The following is a 21,933-nucleotide window of genomic DNA, read 5'->3' as shown; positions in this document are numbered from 1 at the left end:
CTGCCTGGTCCAATGCCTGACTCCACTCGGGCGCCAAGCGTGGTCCTCTGCTGGCCTCAGCCAGGATGGGGCTGGGCCCAGAGCAGGGGACGCCGACCAACTTGTCCCTTGGGTGCCGGGACTCATGCCAGCCTCACCCCGTCAGGGACAGCCTCACAAACACTCCATCTGGGAGGGGAGGTCAGAGGCAGTATTGGCCATGCCCCAACCCAGCAGACAGCAGCCCCTCCCTGGCCCAGGTCCGCCCAGATTTGGAGGTGTCACCCCCGGCTTCGAATTGGGTGACCCGTGACCTGTGCGGGCAGCTGTTGGGAGTGGGACCGGGCAGAGCCTCTTACCCGGGCTGCTGCTGGAGCGCCGACCTCCTCTCCCTCTGAGTTCCTACAACCTGTGCTGCGCCCAGCAGCAGACTCCTAGGACCAGGGCTGGTCCAAGCTGCTGGCCTTTTTGTTGCTTGTCTGTTTTGGTTTCGGTCATTGAAAAAGTTAATTCAAATTAAGTAAAAATAAAATTTCCGTATTTAGAGCTCACACTCATTTTGGCAGCCAGTGGCTTTTGCCGCTTCTCCCTCTCACCTCGCCTCTTCTGTCCTCACATCCGGACGTGACCGAACAGTACGAAACGCTCTGGGAGATGGGCAGACAGCTGACTGCATTCTTCTGAGAGAAGGGGCAGCTCTTTCAGTGGCTGTCACTTCGCCCACACTCAACCCTGGTGGAATTTCACGTCCCACAGATTGTGCTCAGGAATCCAGCAGCTTGGTAGCCACGAGCACTTAGCTGAGCCCTCGGCCAGCTCCCCAGTTCTTCTTCTTCTTCTTCTTTTTAAAAAAATATTTATTTATTTTTGGCTGTGCTGGGTCTTAGTTGTGGCATGCGGCATCTTCATTGCAGCATTCGGGATCTTCATTGCAGCATTCGGGATCTAGTTCCCCAACCAGGGATCGAACCTGGGCCCCCTGCATTGGGAGCACAGAGTCTTACCCACTGGACCACCCGGGAAGTCCCTCCCCAGTTCTCCTGATGCTCATTGCAGCAGAAGAGTCAGATGGGGGACTCTGCACATCCTTTTCACTGATTTATTTCTAAAGTTCTCCAAGACGGTCAGGGGTGTTCCTTGAAGCATCGTGGGCACCGTGTGCCTGCCAGACTTAGCACATTAAGTGTACCTGAGACTTCTGGAATCTTCTCAGTGGTGCTCATGCAGAGCCCTTTTTTCCATTCCGTACATTTGTGGGTTTGTTCATCTCTAGCAACATCCCACATCCTTTCTACTGGCCACAAAAACACACACGGCCATAGAAACACCTGGGAAAACGGGCGAGAGGAGGGTGTGTTTTGCTGTTTTGTTTGCTACTTTCTCACAATGCTCTCCCCGTGCTTCATGATTAGATGGCCTTTCTGAGCTGTCGCCACCCACGAGGGACTTAGGGTTGTGACAGTCTCTGTGTTGGTTTAATAGGAAAATCCACAGCATGCAGATTTGTCAAGTCCTTCTGGTCTGCGTCTTTCCTGGAGCTGCTTCATTCAATTGAGATCTCCTTAAATCTGTGCATCTGAACCCTTCTCGGTCCGACTAGCCATAAAGGATGCAAGCAAGAGTTCACACAGCCCCAGAGGGCTCGGCTGGCTGGTCGTCAGCAGGGAAGCGACAGCGACTCTGTTTGCCTGGCATTTTGATGTTATGGTTGCTGCTCTGGACCCTGCAAGATGAAACCCTGCCTCTCCTATAGCAAGAGATTCTATTCTGTGTCCATGAAAGAGCTGCCGTGTTTATGTGGCCATAGGTCATCCCTGGGGACGTTTTCTAAATTTCACCGTCAGCATCTCAAGCTTTACCTTTTGGATTTCTTCTGTGTCGCCCTGTAGAACTTTGGTACAATTATCACTGCTACTGGGACTCTCCTGTCAAGCCCAAACGTCAGAGTCTGACTTCTGATGAATTCTTAACACAGAGAAACTGACAGGTGAAGATGGGTACCAGAAAGTATTTAGAGGGATAAGAACCATCTCCACTGCAACGAGTCTTCTGGGACCCTGGAAGCCCAGCTTGATGGTCTTCCTGGGGGTTGTCTGATTTTCACTGATCAGAGGTGTAAGGACCTCTGGAATTGGGGAAAAGCACATTTATAATTACAGAGAGCCTGGATCATGTGGTCCTCTGATCCCAGCGACTATGCTGATTCCACTAGGATTGCACTGGGCAACCAGGTTCTAAGTTAACTGGGAACGAGCAGGAGCATCCTGGGAGGCATCTGATGAACAGCCTGGTGTGAGCACCTGTTCTGAGGGGCACGGGAAGGACCCTGGCCTGGGTGTCAGGGGCCCTCTGCCTTCGTTTTAACCTTCAAAACCACCAGGGGGCGCCACTGTGCTGGCTGACAGGGCCCACGGACCATCCCCTGCTGCCCTGTGGGCAGAGTCTCCTATCATCCCCACTCCCAGGATAAGGAATCAGGCAGGAGGGAACTCCATCCCAAAGCCCCCAGGTGTAAGCACAGAGCCAGGATTCAGGGCTCACAGGGGCACTGAGGCTCCCGGGTGTTGGTCATGATGCAGAGATGGGCCTCAGCTCCACATCTGTCCCTACCTCATCCCACTCTGAAATGGAACCAGTGCTAGGAAACCAAGCTTTGGGTCAGGAACTATTGCCTATTTATACCCTCAAATTCACGCTGAAATCCTAACCCCCAGTGTGACAGTTAGTTGGTGGGGCTTTTGGGAAGTGAGTGATTAGGTCATGAGGGTGGGGCCCCCACGTGTGGGATTAGTGCCCTTATAAAAGAGGCCCCAGAAAGCTCCCTCGCCCCTCCCGCCTCACGAGGACACAGTGAGAATACAGCCGATTATGAACCAGGAAGAGCGTCCCACCTCAGGCAGCAAATCTGCCACCCCTGTGACTTTAGGACATCCCAGCCTCTAGAACAGCGAGAAAGAGACCTCCGTTGTTTAAATCACCCAGTTTATGATATTTTGTTACAACAGCCCAAAGACAGGGACTTGGAGGCCTAAATACTATCTCATTTCTTCTGTTTCTCAAAGCATACGTCTTGATATTTTGGTTTTCTTTGACAATGAGCAAGGAAAACAACTGATACACCATGCAGGTCTGTGGTTCCAGGGCCCCCAAAGAGAAAGGGAGGCAAAAGTAGAGAAGGCATACTTTATTGCGGTACAAATCAAGTCCAGGAGGGGACAGGACGCAGCAGCTCTCCCACAGAGAAAACCAGAGATGAGGTGTCCTGCCCTCTAAACCTCTCCTTGGCTGGAGGAAAGGGTGTTTCCCAGAACACAAGCTGAACTTCTGGTTAGCAGAGACAGTGGACAGACACACCCCAAAAGACACGGAAGTGGGAGGTGCAGTCAAGTCCAGTTTTGCTACAAGGATCATTCTTGGCTTCAGAATGAAACAAGCACCTCCCAACACACGCATGCATGCACACACACGCACACATGTACACACACATGAAAGCTCTGCAGGCAGCTCCTCCACGAAAGTCAGACCCGCCGTCTGGTTAGCTGGGCTGGGTACTCTGTGGCAACACAAACTACCCTGGAAACTGACTCAAAATTTCAGAAACAAAATTAAGCTTGAAAATTTTGTATTTTCTTCCCATAAATGAAAAAGTTACAAAAACCCCACATTCTGACTCTAGCCGGTGGAAGATGGCATTCTCCCTGGAAGCATCTTTCTCAGCCGCCCACTGCCTGGTGCTCTGCTGCCCACACCTGTCCCCGAGTCCCCTCACTGGAGCGTCCCAGCCAACCTCAGGCGAGGCTGGAAACACTGCAGTGCCCAGCGGGCGGGGAGGTGCTGGTGCCACATCTGGCCCTTTCCACGGGGCCAAATGGAAAGGCAACGGCAACCAAAGGCAGTGGCTGTCCTGCCCTGGGGCCTCGAGGGAGGTTGCTGGTGAAGGGGGAGAAGGCTGGGTCTGAGAAGCAGGCTCCTAGGGGGATCTGGGGACGCCTGTCACAAGGCCTGGGGTGGAGTGTGGGAAGCAGCCAGTCTGGGCCTGTTAACTGCTGGGCTACCATGGGCGCTCCTAGGGAAGCTCGTTTCTGAGAACACCGCGGCGTGCTCCCCAGACCCCTTTCACTAATGCCCTCTGGAAGCACAGCACCCCAGGAACCAAACTCTCCGGAATAAAGCCCTTGGCTGAGCTGAGACTAATCACCGCACAGACGGCAGTGAGGGGGCCCCCGAGCCCCCAGAGTGTGAAGCTGGGGCCACGGCTCACACGGCGGGGGGAGGAGGAGCGGAGGCCGGGGTGGGGGCACGGTGCAGAAGCAGCTCCGGGAACCGAGGCTGCGATCCACCCACGAGCACCCACGGAAGGGCCAGCGGGTGCCTAGACAAGGCGGGTGACGGGGCAGCTGTCAGGCTCGTCCAGGTACAAGGTGCTGAAGACATCGTTGAAGAAGGCCGGGTAGCACCTGCAGGCCCGCTCACAGTCTGGGTTGAAGTTCACCTCTAGGAGCTGCGGCTGCATCACTCGCTTCCCTGATGGCGCAAAAGCACGGGCATCTCACTCCTGGGAGGTGGGCTAGGGGGCCCGCGAGGGCTTCTCTGGGGGCCTGGCCTGAAGCCTGCTTGTCCAGGGGAAAGACTGGAGCCACCTCCAGCCCCAGGAGTGACACGAGCCACCACATCCCGGGGACTCTGGAACGAGGGTGCCTGGCCAGGGCCGCTGCTCCCCCTGCCTTTCACGTAGGGTTCCTTCCCTTGTGAGCTCTCTCCTGACACCACTGCCGCCCACTTGCCTTTCCTGCTCGTGCTCTGCCCTGCAGGCCGTGGTTCCTAAAGGTGGGCCTCCTCTGACCCAGATCTCAGGCTAACTCGAGGCAAGCGCTGACCATGGCGAAGGAGCAGCGACGCCCTCCCTCTGTCCCTGTGTGGGCTGGGTGGGGAGGGCTGAATGACCACCTTTGGGTAAGTGGGGAGGGCACTCTGGATTACGGGGCAGGGGAGCCCCCTCACCATCTGGACGGCTGTCCCACTTCAGCATGAGGTCGATGGCATACATGGCCCGGGATGAGGGGTAGTCGCAGAAGCCCAGCGGGGGCGGCCTGGCACACGCCACCTGGAACAGCTCCGTGAAGGCCTGGAAGATGTCAGCCTGGGGGCCAGGGGAGGCAGGGTCAGGGGCTTGTACGGCTGACACTGGGCCCAGCCCTTCAGAGCAGCCTCTCCATATGGGGTCCACAGCCCCTTCCTAAGCCCTGGTCCCCAAACGGCCAAGTCACCTCCTCCGACATCCTTTGTGACTCCAGACCTGGCCAGAGCCACCTGTGCCCTGCTCCCTCACTCCTGGCATCCACTTCCTGCAGACCTGCCTGGGTCCCCCGCCTTGGAGCCCACGGCTCCTTCTGCACCAAGCCAGGCAGCGCAGCTCCCGAATGCTCACTCCAGCAAGTGGCGGCCAGCTTGTGTCTCTAAGCACGTCCCCGTGTCCCCTCAGGTGTGCAATTCGTGGCACACACAGAGCCCTTTGCCGTCTGGCTGTCCCAAGGGTGTCCTGAATGCCGTGCCAGGCCCCCTCCAAGGAACCCTCGCAACACCCCACCCGGGCCAGAGGGGAGGAGGGATCTCAGCCCACACCGTCTCCCTCACCAGCCCTGGTGGGAGGAGCAGACCATCCAGAGGAGGCAAAGGCCCCCACCCGCCTGACGCTGGCCCACGAGGCAAGCCTCAGCCCCTCCAGCTCTGCCAGGACTCACCTGGACGCTCTTCCAGGGAAATGCTGGGTACTGCTTCTCAAACTCCGGGACGAACTCATCGCAGTGCATCTGCAACAGACACAGGGCCCGTCGAGCTCTGCCCGGGGCCTCCTCTGGGCAGGGGCGGGGGAGGCCTGGCCTGCCCTGCTTTCACGTGGAGCCCTGATACTCGCCAGGGCCCCAGGTTGGCGCCAGCAGCCTCTCCAGCTCCACCCCCGCAGGACACAAATGGGAGGCAGGACACGGGGTCTGAGCTCTGGACACATTCACTTCTCGGAGTCTCAGTGTCTCCATCTGTAAAACGGGACAATGCTCCCCGCCCAGCAAACCCACTTTGCACGGTTGCTGTGAGGCTCCAGTGAGGCACTGAACGTTGGGAGGCCCGGGCCAACGTGTCACCACGTCCCTCTCACGATGGTCACTGGACGCAGAGCTCGGACCCAAGTCTGCAAGGCCCAGGCCTGAGCTCACTGCCCGGTCCCGGCTCCAAGTGCCTGAGGACAGCAAGGGCTTCTCAGGCCAAGACGTCACCCAAAACACACCTGAGCAAGCTGGCCGTCAGCTCAGGTTTCTCCCAGAGAGGACCAGGACGGGCTCCCTATGGAAGCCCAACGTTCTCGCCCTGCTGGACATGCGTCCCCACACGCGGGGGCTTCAGAGGAAACGTGACCCTCGGGACAACACCTGCTATGTAGAGGAAAGGCACTCAGGTCCTCAGAGACAACCTCTGCAACATCCTGGGACCCCGGCGAGGGCTCGGGCTCCTAGGGACCAGCTGTCAACACAGCCCAGGACAAGAGGAGGAAGGAGCAGCAGCGGCCCTGCCGGCCATGCACGTGGCCTGGCCACTCGGACGGCGCAGCGCCCCCTAGAGGACTTCTCAGACAGGGCACAGCGAGAGCTCAGGGCGGCACATTTACTAACAAATCACCACGTGCCTCGGAAACACAATCCCCACATTCAGCAGTGGCTGCTTCGAGGGAGGTGGGGACCAGAAGGCCACCTGCAGGCCTTGTATGGAGCAGGGTGGGAGAGTGCCTGTGCCCTACTTCCTGTCTGCCCAGAACAGCCATAACCAACCTGTTGGTCCAAGAGGACTTCGTGGACAACACGTCAGGGGGCCTATTTCTCCTTCCCTTCTGCCTCCACCCAGAGCCGGCCTCTGTCTCTGCCCAGGCTGTCCCTCCCATACCTGTCCCAGGTGCACCACTGGCCAGCTGGGGGATCACACCCTCACCTCGAAAGGAGCTGTGCTGACGCCCTTTGCTTGCGGTGCGCAGAGAGCACGGGCAAGACAGAGGGCCCAGGGTCCAGGCAGGGTCGCAGGCCAGCAGAGCTGCCCGCCCTGGGGGCCACGGGACATGAACCTGTGCGCCTCCCCACCCCTACCCGTCCTCATGCTCAGCGGGTGCCGAACAGAAGGCGGCCTGCACTTCCCGGCTGAGACCCTGCCCTGCTCAGACTTGCCAGGGGACCGGGAAGCCTCAGGCGCCCCCTCAACCCAAGCACGTGCCCCTCAGAGCTGCGGGGGCAGCTGTGGGAGGGGACGCAGGTACCAGAAGGCAGCTCCCCTGACCACTACGCAAGCTGCCCGGAAGACAAGCTGATGGGTGTCGGGTCACATCTGTGCCAGCCTCCACGGGAACCCCTCCCCAGGCCCCGCCAGACCCCTCCCTACCTGCTTCAGCACCAATTCTGGGTCGTAGTTCATGACAGTGAAATGCTTCTCGTAGTCGTCCAGGTCGTTGAGTGCGAAGGGCCTGCAGGACGAGCGGACAGACGCTCGAGTGGGTCCCGGGCACGGCAGATGCTCAGAGCCCCCTGGCTGGGCGCCGGTTCCCCCGAGAGTGGGGCAGTCCCACACTGCCCCCGCCCCCCCGGCCAAGGGCTAACCACGAAGACCCCCACTAGGCCGGTAAACGTCGTCATGGTTTGAGGGGGCAGGTGTCTGTTCCACAAGGTGGTGGTGACACAGGCGGGGCAAGAATTACTGCCGTTTAACAGAAACGGGCTCAGCGGGGTCCCTGCTGGATGCTTGGTAGTAAAGGAGCCCCCGAGCAGGCGTTCTCATCCCGAGTAAAAGAGGGGCCCTGTCGCCCAGCCCCCAGCCCCAGCCCAGTCTCCCCATTTACCGGTTGGAGAACCGCAGCCAGAACACGTCATAGACGAACAACGTCAGGGGCTTCACCGACCGCAGGAGCACGATGTAGCGGATGTCGAACTTAACCCTCCCCACATCTTCTCGAAGGAACAAGACGGGACTTTCAATGTATTTGGACACAACCTGAGGACACAGATGCAGGCTCACAGGTGGCTTGTCGCACCTGGGCCAGGACAGAGCACCCCGACCTCCCCAGCTGTGGCTCCCACTCGTGGGACGTCCAAGTGCTGTCACCACGTCTGGAGGAAGACTGACTCCTGAGCCCACCTCCCGTCTCGGTGCCATGAAGGGGCCTGCTCCCTGCACTCCGCGTCCTCCTGTCTTTTCAAACCTGTGTCTTAGCTGCAACGAGTTCTTTATCTTCATCTTTAATTGAAGAAAAACATGCCACAAGTTTTTAGCTTTGAAAACTGAATACAGATTCTAAGCCATAAATCCACCGACTCCCCATCCCACCGCTGGAAACCTTCACAAGGGTCATCGCAGTGGCATTTTGTCTCGGGCTTCTGTCCAGGTGCAGAACCCTGTGTCCTTCAATTCCCCCACTGATGGGCCCCGTGCCACTACAGCACCTTCGACCAGGGCCCTGCGGGGCTCCCTGGCCTGGCCACCTCCCTCCTGCCAGGTGGTCCTGTGAGGCGCGGTGCGCATGGGGATGCAGGTCAGACACACCCAGGGGGGCTCCCTCCTCTCACCCGACTGTAACACAGCCCCCCCGGCCCCCCCCCCACTGGCAAGGGCAGGGGAAGGAGTGGGGGTGGTGGCTTCGGAGACTCCTGTGAGCTGAAGAATGCTGACACCGGGACCTACCCACAAAGGTCCTGGCAGAGCCCCGCGCGGCCCCCCGCACCCCCTCCCGGCGCCCCAGGGCCCCACCTTGGGGGAGCTCTCGCGGTGCCGGATGATGCTGTGCAGGCTCTTGGTGATGTGGGTGTCCAGGCTGCGGGCCAGGTTCCAGGGCTTGCAGATCCAGTGGTTGTCCTCGCCCCTGGGAGCAGAGGGGACGACCAGGCTGTGCCCTGGGCCCACCCTCCCGGGCACTGTGTCCCCAGTACTGTGGCAGCAGAGGAGGGGCTGAGAGAGGGGTCCCAGAGGAGACCTTAGGGGCTGGGCCTCGGGAGTGAGGAGCCTGACGGGGCCAAGGGAGCCGCCCTCCAGGAGGAAGGGCCGCTGAGCGGCAGCGCACCAAAAGCCCGCAGCTCCCGGAACCGTGGCCGCCGCGCGGCAGGCGCTCAGCCAGGGGGTGGGCCAGGCGGGGTGGCGGGGACCGCGGGAGGCTGACGGGCGTACGGTCTCGGCCGCTGCGGCTCCGGGGGGCGGGCGGGGGTCCTCACCGTCTCTCCCGCTGCTGGAAGTAGCTGACGAACTGGGGCAGCTCGGTGCGCAGGTTGAAGGTGCGGGGCAGCCAGGCCGGGCCCTCGGGGCCTCCCGCCCGGCGCGCAACGGAGGCCAGGCAGTCCTTCACCGTCAGCAGGTTCTCGCAGGGGAACTGGTTCAGCAGCACACTGGGCCTCTCCCGGCTCAGCCTTCTGCGGGGCCAGGCAGGCGCCACCGGTCAGGGGAGGTGGGGCTCCGGGGGCGGGGCTCGGGAGGCGGGGCTCCGGGGAGGCGGGGCTCCGGGGGGCGGCGGCGGAGACCGGGCTGGGAGGCACCTCACCTGTAGTCCTTGAAGTGCGAGAAGTTGTAGAGGATGTCGGCGTCCGCCTCGCTCTGAGTGAAGGTGAAGCGCGGGTGGGTGAGGTGGCTGAGCACCTGCCGGATGTCCGTGTAGACCCTGCGGGGGGTGGGGAGGGCTGAGGTCGGCCGGCCAGGCTCCGACCCACAGCCTCTGCTTGTCCGCCCAGTGACGGGGCCTCTCGGACCCCGGCGACCCCGGGTTCCCCATCTGTAAGATGGGACCACAGGGCCACCTCACACTCCTCCTGAGGACGAACCAGGAGAACCCGAGCGTTTTATCAGGCACGGGCTCCCTCCTCCCACGTGGAAACGGGACGGGTCAACCGCTGGGACCTCTGCCCTCAGAGAAGGGAGCCGGCGCCCCGGGGGCCTGCATTCCACACGGCCCGGCCCTGGGCGGAGGAGAGGACAGGGCCTGGGAGCCTGTCTGCCGGGGGTGGTGGGTGCGGCCACACTTTGGAGTGTGAAGGCAGGAGGGAGGCCTGGCCCTGGACAGCGATCCAGGGAGGAAGAGAGGCGTGGAGCTGGCTGCTCGGGCGGGGCCGGCACGGGGCGTGTAGTCCGCGGCGAGGAGCACAGCTGTGGGGAGGGGGCGAGGCTAAGGGGGCCTCAGTGCAGCCTCTGACCTGAAGAGGTGGAGGGATGCTGGGTGGCGAACTCAGGTAAGGGGAGGAGGGCCGGGCCGAGGGCCAGTGGGAGGAAACCCCCAGAACCTGGGGGAAGGGGCCAGTGGAGCATGGTGTCCGTTCTGGCTGGAGCAGGTGTGGGCAGCCAGAGGGAGGGCCTCCCCCTGGAAACAGAGGCCAACCTGCCCCTGGCTGACCCGGGACCCGCCCCCGAGCCAGCTCGATGCCTGGTGGGCGTCCCCCAGGACCTCCACTTCCTCACCCGTAAAAGGGAGCATCTGCTTCCACCCCGGGTCCAGCCTGGGCTTGCTGGCCTGCCTGGCCTTACGTTAAGCTGCCAGCCCACACCTGCAGACACCTGGGAGTGGCCCCCCCGGCAATCTGGGTGGCTTTCCTGGGTGCCCAGCACCGTCACTGTCGGCACTGGCTCCCCGCTTCCAGAGGCCGTGCGCACCCCAGCTCACCCTCACTTCTTGGGCGCTCTCTCTGTGACCCTGAGACCCCGCCCGTGGCGTTTCTGTCACTTCTGTGCTGCCACAGGGCAGAGGACTTACTGAGGCCGCCCTGTACCGAGCACTGTTCTAGGAGTCGTGGGGACCGTGAGGAGTGTGTAAGGAAAGGGACCGAGGCAAAGGCTCATCACAGGCTGGGGGCCGGGTGGGCTACGCACTTGAAGACGTGGTCGCAGGGATACACCGCCGGGTTGATGGCCACTGGCAGCTTCTCCTTGTTTTCCTCCAAAATGGCCTAGAAGGAAAATACTGGAGGTAGAAACAGACCTTCAAAAAAAGGAGCACACGCCTCCCCATCCTGTACATCAGGGTTTTGGGATCCCAGGGGACACACCTGGACCTCAGGTAGAGCCCTTCGCAGGCACCGCAGCGCCCAGAGCCCTCTAACCACCCCCAGCCCAGGATTCCGGGGCTCAAGGCCCCTCAGGTGCCGAACAGCCTGTTTTGTGTCAAAAGAACAACGTAAACATTGCTCTAAATCTTCTCATTGTTCTAAGTGCTTCCTCCAAGTCACAAGCAGCCCAGAAGGTGCCCAGCCTGCCCTGGGAGGGGCTACCTGGTCCTTGGGGAGCCCCCAAAAGCTGCTCTGAGCTTAAGTCGTGTGATGGTTTAAACCATGTCTATAGGGACTTCCCAGGTGGTTCAGCGGTGAAGACTCCGCGTTCCCAATGCAGGGTGCCTGGGTTCGATCCCTGGTCAGGGAACTAGATCCCACATGCTGCAACCAAGAGCACGCATGCTGCAACTGAAAAGATCCCAGGGGCTTCCCTGGTGGCACAGTGGTTGAGAATCTGCCTGCTAATGCAGGGGACACGGGTTCGAGCCCTGGTCTGGGAAGATCCCACATGCCACGGAGCAACTAGGCCCGTGAGCCACAGCTACTGAGCCTGCGCGTCTGGAGCCTGTGCTCTGCAACAAGAGAGGCCACGATAGTGAGAGGCCCGCGCACCGCAATGAAGAGTGGCCCCCGCTTGTCGCAACTAGAGGAAGCCCTTGCACAGAAACGAAGACCCAACACAGCCAAATAAATAAATAAATAAATACATAATAATTAAAAAAAAAAAAAAGATCCCACACGTGGCAACGAAGATCCCATGTGCTGAAACTAACACCCGGCGCAGCCAAATAAATAAATAAGTAAAATAAAATAAAATAAAACATGTCCATAAACTCTTCTACATTCCTTTTGAAAGGCAGAGTTCATTCATCTTCCCTTGAGCGTGGGCTGGGCTGAATGAGTTGTTTATAACAAATAGAAAGAAGTGGAACAACAGTTTGCTATTTCACAAAAGGCCCTGCAGTCTCCTACTCGCCTTCTCTCAGATCACTTCCTCCGAGAGAAGTCAGTCACCATGTCCCGAGGACACTCAAGCAGCCCCGCGGAGAAGCCCACGGCTGGGGAGGAACTGAGGCCTCCTGCCCACAGCCGGCACCACCTTGCCAGGTGTGTGAGTGTGCCACGTGGGAGCCGGTCCTCAGCCCCATCAAGCCTCAGACGACAGCCTGAGCACGCTCACGGGAGACCCTGGGCCAGAAGCACCCAGCCGGGCCGCTCCCCATCTCTCTACAGAAAGCGAGAGAGAATGAATGTCTGCTGTCTTGAGCTGCTATGTTTTGGAATAAATTGTTACCTGGCGCTAGCTAACTAATACAGGCAACCCCAAGGCCCAGGGCACAGGCCTGATCCAGACGGGTCAAATGGGGAAAAACAACCAGGATGTTTTAGAAAACCAGTGTCTGGACTCTTTTCTCCTCTTCCTGGCCAGTGCAGGGCATCTCGCTCAACCCCCAACAAATGCTAATTTCAATTCATGTTCCTTTAACAACCTCAAGATCAGGAAGTCTTTGTTCCTAAGCCCTTCTTAAACCTCACCCCTTTGCATTCACTGACTTGTTCAAGTGTTTAGCACCTACTAGGTGCAGGCACTCTATGAGGCTCTGAAACACACCTCTGAATTGAGAAGGGTGATCCCTGAGTTTTCGACAGAATCAGTTTCAATTACCACTGGCTAAGGTTAAATTCATAGGGAAAAGTGCCAACAGGACCACTGTGTCAGCCCAGCCCTCCCAGTCAGCAGCATCACAGAACAGCTAACGCCACACACACTTCCCACTCTAATGCGAGTTAACTAGTTTACTCCTTTGCACAATCCTCTGGGGCATTCAGCAAGCATGTGATGTGCTGGTGGGGGCAGGGCAACTGCAACGTGTGGGGCAAGGTTGGAGCCTCTGCCCACAAGTTACCAGGACCCCTTGGTTTTGGACTCCCGCTCTTCCACCAGCCGTGTGGCCTTCAGCAAGTTACTTAACCTCTCTGTGCCTCAGTTTCCTCATCCTCAGTAAAATGAAGATAAAAATAGGTCCGGATGTCCTATTGTAAGGATTACAGCAGAGCATGCCCGTAAAGTGCTAAGCAAAGGCCTGTGCATCCCTTGGTTTCCAACTGGGGCCGGCTGACGGGAAGCAGTGGCAGGAGATCAGAGGGCAGGGGAGGAGGAGACAGGGCCAGGGTGTTACTTCCTGCTCAGCCCTGCCTGGTTCTGTTCCCATAGGCTCCACTTGCTGCCCTACCCCAGGCTGCACCAACCCTGGCTCCCCAACCTGGCCTGCCTCACCGACCGGGCCCTGCACTAACTCACCACCAGCCAGGCACTTGTCAGTGGTCCCTGGTGGGACCCAGACCGCGGACTGAAGCGCTGCTGTCATCCCCAGCAGGGACACCCATGACGACCACTTGTTGGGGGCCTACTGTGAGCCAGAAGACATCCCATGCTGTGTCTGAACATTGTGTCCTCACATCCCTGGTGAGGGAGGTGTCAGGACATGGAGAAACGGTACGGAGCTGGGATTCATAGCCGAGCCACAGAGCGCCCACTGCCCCCGCCCCCCAGCCCCTGAAAACAGGGAAGAGCAGCACCGACCTCCAGCCCACCAGCTCTACCCAACCCTCTGGAAGGACGGTCCCCAGCATCGGGACCCCGGGGTCTGGGCTCCAGGCTGGCGCCCAGCTGTGTGGCCCCGGGCAGCTCACGTCTGCTCCCTGAGCTCTGAGCCGCCCCTTGTCTCTCCGACACCCCCAAACTCTCCTCTCCCTCCCAGGGCAGCCAGCTGGTGCTCAGCAACATTTGGTGACTGGGTGAAGAAAGTTCCAGGAGCCACCAGCAAATAGGCCCAGGGGTCGGGGCTGGAGGCCACACCTGGTAGTGCTCGTCGGGTGGCTCGGGCGTGGAGGAGCTGAGGTCCAGCAGGTCGGCGGGGGCCCAGGGCAGCAGGACGCACCTCCGGATCAGAGGGTCGGCCTCTCCGTAGGCAAAGTCCCGGGTCACCTCCTCTGCACCAGGACAGGCGGGCAGTCAGGGGGTGGCAGAAAAGCGGCCGGCCCTTCCTTGGGGTGGGCGGGGTTTGACTTACCGCCCGTGTCCAGGTCCCTCAGGGGCCAAAGCAGCGTGTAGGCCACCCGCTGGGGCACGTAGAAGAAGGGCGCGGTGGCGAAGCTGGGCACGTCCGCGTGCTGGATGCGCGAGCCGAACTCGTCCATGATGTACCACACCGGCACCTTCTCCTCGGCCGTCTGCGGGCAGAGCACACGCCACCCTCGCCCACTGCTCCGCCTCCCCGCCCCTCCCGTCCGCGCGCCTTTCCACGCATCCACGACCCAAACACCTACCACCGGCCCGTCTGTGCCCAACTCTCAGAGCCTGGAGCACCTACCACACACGCCTTCAGTCCCTTGAACCCGTGGCCTCCGGGCTGGCGGCCCTGCCCTGGCAGACAAGGACAACAGGCCAGCGGGCTGCCATGTGATCACGTGTGTGGCAAAGGTGTACGAAAAGAAGGCACTTAGCCTAGTAGCTACACGGATGTGTTTGGTTCTGTGTGCAGGGGGAGGAGGGGGGAGACTTCTGAGTTCAGGGAAGGCTTCCTGGAGGAGGCAACAGCTAAGCTGAGATCAGGAGAAGCAACTTTTGTCTTTTCCTGGACTGAAAGTGGTGAGGGGCTGGAACGTAAGGGTGGGTCTGGGGAGGCCGGGGAGGGGGTTGGTGATGTAAGCCCAAGGACATGCTGAAGGGACTCAGCTCTACTCCGGAAAGCAGCAGGGTATCACTAAGGGCTTTTAGGAGGGTGAGGGAACCAGAAGAGGCCAGGAGAGTGGCAGCCAGGTCACCGGGGTCCGGGAGAGGGTTGTGTACTGTGAGCCCAAAGGCCGCATGGATGCCTGGGTCCCCGGCACTGGCTGGCCCGAGGCAAAGAGTAACAGGCCCGTGACAGAGCCACGGGGAACCAGGGTAGTTTCCACTGACCACAGAAGATGAGTTTGCTCACTTACGGGGTAAAAGGACACCTCCCGCTAGCCCTGACGGCACGGGGCAGCGAAGGCCTGTCTGCCTCCCCTGGGGCCCGGCTGCCCGCTCACCCCGTGGGCCAGCTGGTAGGTCTGGTTGAACTTCCACATCTCCTCCAGCACCAGGTCCACGGCCTCGGCGCTGGGCAGCTCGCCGTGGAACTCGATGCCCATCAGGTTGGCCATGCGGTGCAGCAGCCCGGGCACCTGCTGCAGCTGCTGGCGGGCGTGCGCCATGCGGCACGTCCAGGCGTGGTCGATAAGGAAGATGCTGCGGGCACAGGCTACAGGTGAGCGCGAGGCTACCACGCAGGCAGGGCAAGAAGGGAGGGCGGAAAGAGGGCCAGCAGGCGGGATCCGCCTGAGGAAGAGGCTGGGCTGAGGCCTGGACCCCGCACCGGGCCCGGGTGGGGATCCCGGCTCTGCCGACCACCCGCCGTGCGGGCCTGGGCAAGTTCCTCTCCCTTTTCCAGTTTCTAAAACAGGGCAACACGGTCCCTATCCCCTATCACCGGGCTGACGCGAGCATCAAATGAGACAAAACAGCATGCTGACCGTACACTGAATCCTCATGTACTCAGCGATCACTACAGTGATCACCGCGACAGTTAACTGTCCTCAACTGGATTTTGAACTGCTGGAGGGCAGGCCCACGCCCCCCAACCTTGCTACCTGCAGGCAGACACGCAAAGGAGCCCCACTCAGAGCTCACTCGTGCTTGCCCGGGACTTCTGGGCACTTCTTGGGAAGCGCCAGGGATTTCTGCGGGAGAGGCTTCAAGGCCCCACGTGTATGGACACCTGTAGTCTACACAGTCTGGGCGCCGCAGGTGCCCGGTGGGCCAGCTGCAAGGCTCTCACACCAGCGTGGTGGAGGGTGGGGTGTCCCCACTGCAGGCCCAAGGACATGACTGCCCCCAGCCCACAGGTCAGGCTGCCCGGACACCATCCAAGCCCTGCTGGACTCGGAGGCTCCGAACGCACGGGCTTCTGCCTGCTGGGGAAGCAGCCCTGGCCCGGCCCCCTGCTAACACGGAAGGAACAGCCACCGCTCTGGTTCTTAGGCTGGGGGGCAAGCTCAGCAGTAGTTATTTTACTGCACTTATATTGTCTTTTGTTCGCATCTCCTGAAACAAATGATTTATTCCTGTCCTCGTGCGTAGAGTTTGTGACCGTGTGAGACACGGCACAGAGCCAGGCCTTCAAAGTGGAGCATCTGGGGGTGACCTGGGCAGACGCACACAATGGCTGCTGGACATGGTGGGTGCGGGGGAGGATGGCGGCTGGGGCCTGGCCATTGGGGCGGGGTGGGGCGGGGTGGGGCGGACTCACAAAGGTCTGGAGGGAAGAAAGGCCCCGGAGCAGGAAGGGCGGTGGAACCGGGCTCCCAGCCCAGACACCATCCCCATCCCTCCCCAAACCTGCCTGGTGGAGTGTGTGGAGGGGGCAGAGGCCAGGAGCTGCTCGAGGTGGCCGCTGGGCCTGAGCCCCACGGCTGGCACAGGCGGCTGGCACAGGCGGCAGCAGAGCAGGCACCTGCGCAGGTCTGCTGTACCGAACGTAATGAGAACGGGGAGCCTGCGAGTTTCTGAGTCAGAGGGCACGGGGGTGGAGGAGCTTGGCTGCTGTCATTACCCGTGGGGGCCCTCCCACCCCAGCAGGGGCTGGTGAAGGAGCCAGACTTCCTGGAGGAGCTACGGTCACAGGTGCCCGGAAACCCCCAGAGGCCGGCAAGTTTCTCCACCAGGGTTCCGGCAAAGTCGGGCAGAGGGACCTGTGGGCCTCTCCTGGCGGAGGACAGCCCCTCTTGGCCCCTGGGAGGCAGGAAGCCTGGGGTCCAGTCTCGGCTCTGGCCTTTCTACCCTGTGGCCTTGTGCAAGGCCCAGGCCCACTCCCAGCCTCGGCGCCCTCACACGAGGAATCAAGCAGGCCACACTGCTCACATGCCGGGGTGTAAAGCCCAGGGCTCCACCCAGAGACTGAGATTCAGCAGGACCGGGGGCAGGCCCGGGGTCCCTGGAAAAGCCCGGGCTCACGAGTTAAGGCTGCCCTGGGGTCGACACCCACGATCTTAACCCGCTGTGTGACCCTGGGCAAGTCCTTCCCCATTGTTTCCTCATCGGCAAAATGGGAACTTGTCACACCTCCATGGAGGGACAACTGGGACAGTTAAGAGGCATCTGGGGGGGACGCTGCTCTCAGGACAGCATGAAACACAACTAACGCAGGAGTGTCGCCAGTGTCGGGGCTGACAGGACCTTGTCTCAGGGCTAAGGGAACAGCGCCCGGCACCCAGGAGCATGAGTTCTCGCGACGACAGCTTCTCCCTAGTGGCAACGACCTTGGTGACATCCTTCTAAAAGGCAGCCCGGCCCTGACAGCCACGGTGCGGATGAAAGGCGTCGGCCTATGGCTCCTACCTGTTGGGGTCAGCCGCCTGAAGCCCATTCTCATTGGTCACAATGACCTTGTAGCAGAGCTCGCCACCTGGGTTGGGCTTCTTCCGCAATTCCCGGGCCGCTTCGTCCTCGCTCTCATCCTCCTCCACTTCTTCCACTTGCATTATCCCGAACATCTCCCCAGCGTCGAACACCTGGGGGCCACAGGAGGGGGTGTTGGCAGGAGACCCCATTCCTGACCCGTTCCTTCCGCCACACCCCGGCCTCGAGGACAAACTGAACCCCTAGGAGAAGCAGGACCTCTTTATTGCCCAGCTACCCATTTTACAGGTGGGGAGACGGGTTCCTCATCAGTGAGAATGAGGCCCTAACCTCCCCCACTATCGCTGGCGCTATCGTCCAAGGCCCCTCAGCCCGTGCGACCCGAGCTTGGAGGTGGGACTGCATGCATGTGTCCCATGATATCTAGTCTGGCCTCCTGCATTACAGGGAAAATGCGGCTCAAAAGGCAGAGCGGGTGGCTCCGGTCACGCGGGAAATGACTGGGAGAGTGAGGAACTTGGTGGCTAGGGACTGCACCCCAACTCTGCTCTCACCAGCACCACCAACCCAACACCAGGGCAGCGGAGGTGACCCAGAAGGAAACAGGGGCCCAAGAGCCTCCTGACGCCACCACGCCAGCCCAGGTCTGCACAAACCATGGCCTGGGTCTAGTCTCCTGAGGTCCTGGGCCAGGATGGGACAGAAGGTAAGGGCCTTGGTCCTTGAGTTTCCCTGGCAAAGGGCAACTGCCAACCACGTGCAGCTGGTGAAGGTGACAAGCCAGTCGTTCCCCATATAGCCACACTCATGTACCTGGTGTCTGCCACAAGTCGGCAAGGGGCCTTAGGGCAGATTCGGCAGCCAGGCTATGTGACCTTGAACAAGACACTGAACTACTCTGTGCCTCAGTTTCCCCATCCATAAAATGGGGATACGAGAACCTACCTGAGGGGCTTGTTGGGAGGATTAAATGATTAACACATGTGAAGAGCTTCGAAGAAGCTAAGCTTGGCAAACCCTCTGTAAGCACTTGCTACCATCACGACACTTTTGAGACTAGTCTCTCACCTGGGAAGGGGGCATCATCCACCTTCCAGGAGAGCCGAGAGCAATACATCAATCAAACAGTACACATGGAGTCCGTGGCACATAGCAGGGACTCAACAAAGGCCAGCTGCCCCTAAAACCTTTCTCATGACTCTACTAAAAACGGAAGATAAACTCATCCCAGTAGTTGGAAATCAGCCATCTATTCAGGCACAAGCAGCTTGGATGTGCTGGGCAGGACGGGCACTTGGGGGTATGAGGATGAATCACTCATGACCTTGCCCCGAGTGGCAGAGGGGCCATCTGAGAGGACCAGGTAAGCGGTGCAGGGGCCTGGAGGGCCGGGTGAGACTTTACGGGGAAGCCATCACCTGAGGTGAGCGGTGAAGGAAGGGGAAGATTTAAACGTGTGGCCATGCCGTGGTGGTGCAAGGACTCCAGGCAGAGAAGCTGGGGCGGGAAGGGCTGTGGAGCCGACCAGGTTCATCCGCAGGGGAGCTCGGGCACTTTTGGGGACGGTGCCTTTAACCCCCCCAGAGCCCAGGGTGAAGCCACTACCTTCCCTCCGGTTTGGAGATGAGAAGAGAGCGGCTCAGAGGCTGGGACTCACACCTTGGGCTTCCACCCAGAACCCCGTATCTCCAGACCTCTACCCCCAAACCTGACAGGAGGGAGGGGACAGTACAGGGCCTGGCTTCTCCCAGCTGTGAAATGGGGGTGACCACCATCCCTTCACAGAGGGACTGGAGGAGGCCCTAACGAGGTAAGGAAGGGGAATGGTTTTGCAGCTGGGAAGTTCCTGCAGACAGAAAAGAGCTGAAATTTACTGTAAAACACTCCCCATCCTTTCCAAGGCACCGGGGTCCCCAGCTTTCGGGGGGCTGGAGGGGCCCCATTCCTTGGTCAGCAGGTGCCTGTGGACCTCCCCCACACCTGGGCCCACAGCAGCAGGTTTGTCAGAACAATGGCTGCAGGTTTGGGTCTGGCAGTGGTGACTCACAGCTCTGCCCATAACCCGTAACGGCAAGGGAGGGTCATGGAAAAGTACTGGCTGTCCCTCAGCAGAGCAGCAGTGGCCAGGCGGCCTGCAGATCTTGCGGCCAGGATGGAGGGGACATTACACTCTGGTGACTATGAGCTGGGCATGCCTCTCCACCCAATCCCCCACCAAGACCGTGGAAGTCGGAGCCACGTTTCCTGGTCCTCACTTTCCAGAGGGAGACTTGGACTCAGATGGGCAAGTGACTTGCCCAGGTGAGTTCACTGCCCGCAGAGGCTGGCAGGGCCGGAGCCAGGGTGTTTCCACCTCGTGCTCCTTTCACCCAGTACACGAGGACCTTTTTATCCTAACAAACCGCTGGGGTCCCCTCCTGCGCAGCACAGGCCTGGGACTAGCGTAAGTGCTCAGGAATGCTGGCGAATTGAGGGCAAGTCATAAGGGGGAAGGGAATTCACTGTTACAAAAGGTAGGTACCAGTAACACTGCACCTTTTTTTATAGCAACTACTTGTGTTTTGGGCAGGAAGGTACCTGGTCCAACCCTGATTTCAGAGGCAGAGAGACTGGCTGAAAGGGTGCGGTTTGTCCAGCAGCCTTTTTCTGGCACCAGGGTCCCACCTCGCCGCCTGCACTGCTCAGTCTGTCTCGGCCCAGGAGGCAGCCCCTGCAGGAGCCTGGTTCCAGCTCAGAAGGCCGCAACAGAGGGCCCGTGAACGTGCTCTGGCTTCAGCACGTGGGCAAACCACCGAAACCCAGGGCCCACCCCTCAGCCAGGACCCTGCGGAGGCCCTTTGGAGACACAGGCTAGAGCACAGGCCAGCAGAAGGGAGCCGACCCCACAAAAAGGGAGACCCTTGAAGCATCTGAGCTCTTTTCATTTTTGTTTAGATTCTGTCTCCACCTCCCACAGCCTGTCTTCGTTGATCTGCAAAATGAAGGCGACCCGGCGCTCAAATCAAACGAAGAAACACGAAAGAACTCTATGACCTGAACAGTTAAAGCCACACAAACTCACTGGGCGTCTGTTTTCCCTGAGGCAGGTAGTGGCTGAAAGCAAGCTTCTAGTTCTGAAGTCTGACACACCTTGGGAGTGTCACTTCCTCTTCCTGAGCCTCAGTTTTCTGCATTGTATAAAGGGGGGTTGATGAATCTTACCACCCCCCCAGGACTGCTCTGGGCTTGGATGTGTGGAGGATGCAGCACGGGCCTGGCACACAACGGGAGCCAAAGTTCATTTTAGTTCCAGTTGTTGGCGCAGCCCTGGCCCAGCCCCAGATGCTGGCAGGACCAGGGCCACAGGTACAGGCTCTGGCCGCCACTCCTAGGCCACAAACTGCCATGGAGGTAAAGTCTAAGTCGGTCGTCAAGGGATTCGTGGCTCTTCATCCTCAAACCACCGGCCGTTTTCCCTGCATCGTCCATCAACGCCGCCCCCCAACTCTCCGCTGCGCGTCTCACCGAAGCCCGCCCCGCCCCGGAACGCGCTCGCTCTCCTTCTCCCAGCCACCAACTCCCCCAGGCGCCCTCCCAACCTCCTCCGCACGCGTCCTCCAGGAGGCCCCCGGCCGCCCCACCCCAGCGGCTCTCAGCCAAGAGCCAGCCCGCAGACCACACCCTTCCTGGTAGAAGGGTCCAGAGCGACCCACCCCCGGCGCGCCCCGGGCCCGCGCTGACCCGGACTGGAGGATGCGCGCCTCGAGGACCCGCATCGCAGCTTCGCTGGCACCTCTCAAAGGGAGCCCGGGGCGCTCCGGGCACGCCCTGCACCCCGGTTCTCCCCGCCCGGCGCCTCGCCCTCCTCGTGTCACCCCAGCCCGCACCTCGTGCTCCAGCTTGTGCAGTAGGCGGCCCCAGTACCGCTCGGGGACTCCCGACGCGCGCAGCGCCGGGCCGTGCAGCGCCGCGAACTTGGCCCGGGCCCGCGCGTCCTCCTCCGGGTCCGGGCCCAGCTCCGGGTCCGGCTCCAAGCTCGGCGCCGACTGCGGCGTCAGGACCCGGCTGCCGCGCTCCAGCCTCGCGTCGGCCTGCATGTCGCCTCCACCAGCGCCACCGCCAACTCCAGCGCCGCCGCAGCCCGCGGGCCCGGCCCTCCCGACTCCGCCCGCTCGCCAGCCCCGCCGCCAGCCCCGCCCTCCTCTGGGCTCCCCGCCCACCGCCGCCCGCAAGCCCGCCCACACGCCTGGCCTCCAGGCTCGCCGAAGGCAGCTGGGGCGCAAAGCTGGGGCGCGGGACCCGAGGAACCCAAAGGCCGGGCCTTCCGAAGGGTGCGCGCGCGCCACTGCGCGTGCGTGAGCGCGCGGGAGTGGTGTGTTTGTGGCCTGGGGCGGCCGGCGTGTGCGCACGCGCGCCTGGTGGGGGCGGTGTTTTCTCTTTCAGCCCGCGGCTACCCCGGGGGATGCCGGGAGTGAG

General features: G+C 60.7%; 1 protein-coding gene across 1 annotated transcript; it reads right to left on the bottom strand.

The window, feature by feature from the left end:
• Window positions 1-3,148: 3,148 nt before the first annotated feature.
• TTLL12 (tubulin tyrosine ligase like 12) lies at window positions 3,149-21,633 on the bottom strand. Its single transcript, XM_061204504.1, has 14 exons — window positions 21,345-21,633; window positions 17,458-17,630; window positions 15,111-15,309; window positions 14,108-14,267; window positions 13,894-14,027; window positions 10,855-10,931; window positions 9,539-9,655; window positions 9,216-9,410; window positions 8,758-8,869; window positions 7,853-8,004; window positions 7,399-7,480; window positions 5,721-5,789; window positions 4,981-5,119; window positions 3,149-4,503 (listed from the first exon to the last, which is right to left on the bottom strand). The coding sequence occupies exons 1-14, from the start codon at window positions 21,552-21,554 to the stop codon at window positions 4,352-4,354; spliced, it is 1,971 nt and encodes a 656-aa protein (XP_061060487.1). The 5' UTR covers window positions 21,555-21,633; the 3' UTR covers window positions 3,149-4,351.
• Between the last annotated feature and the right edge of the window lie 300 nt (window positions 21,634-21,933).

The sequence above is a fragment of the Eubalaena glacialis genome, chromosome 11, assembly GCF_028564815.1.
Source record: "Eubalaena glacialis isolate mEubGla1 chromosome 11, mEubGla1.1.hap2.+ XY, whole genome shotgun sequence".
NCBI lineage: Eukaryota > Metazoa > Chordata > Mammalia > Artiodactyla > Balaenidae > Eubalaena > Eubalaena glacialis.
Note: the sequence above shows the minus strand (reverse complement) of the source record. Positions and strands in the feature narration are given on the sequence as shown.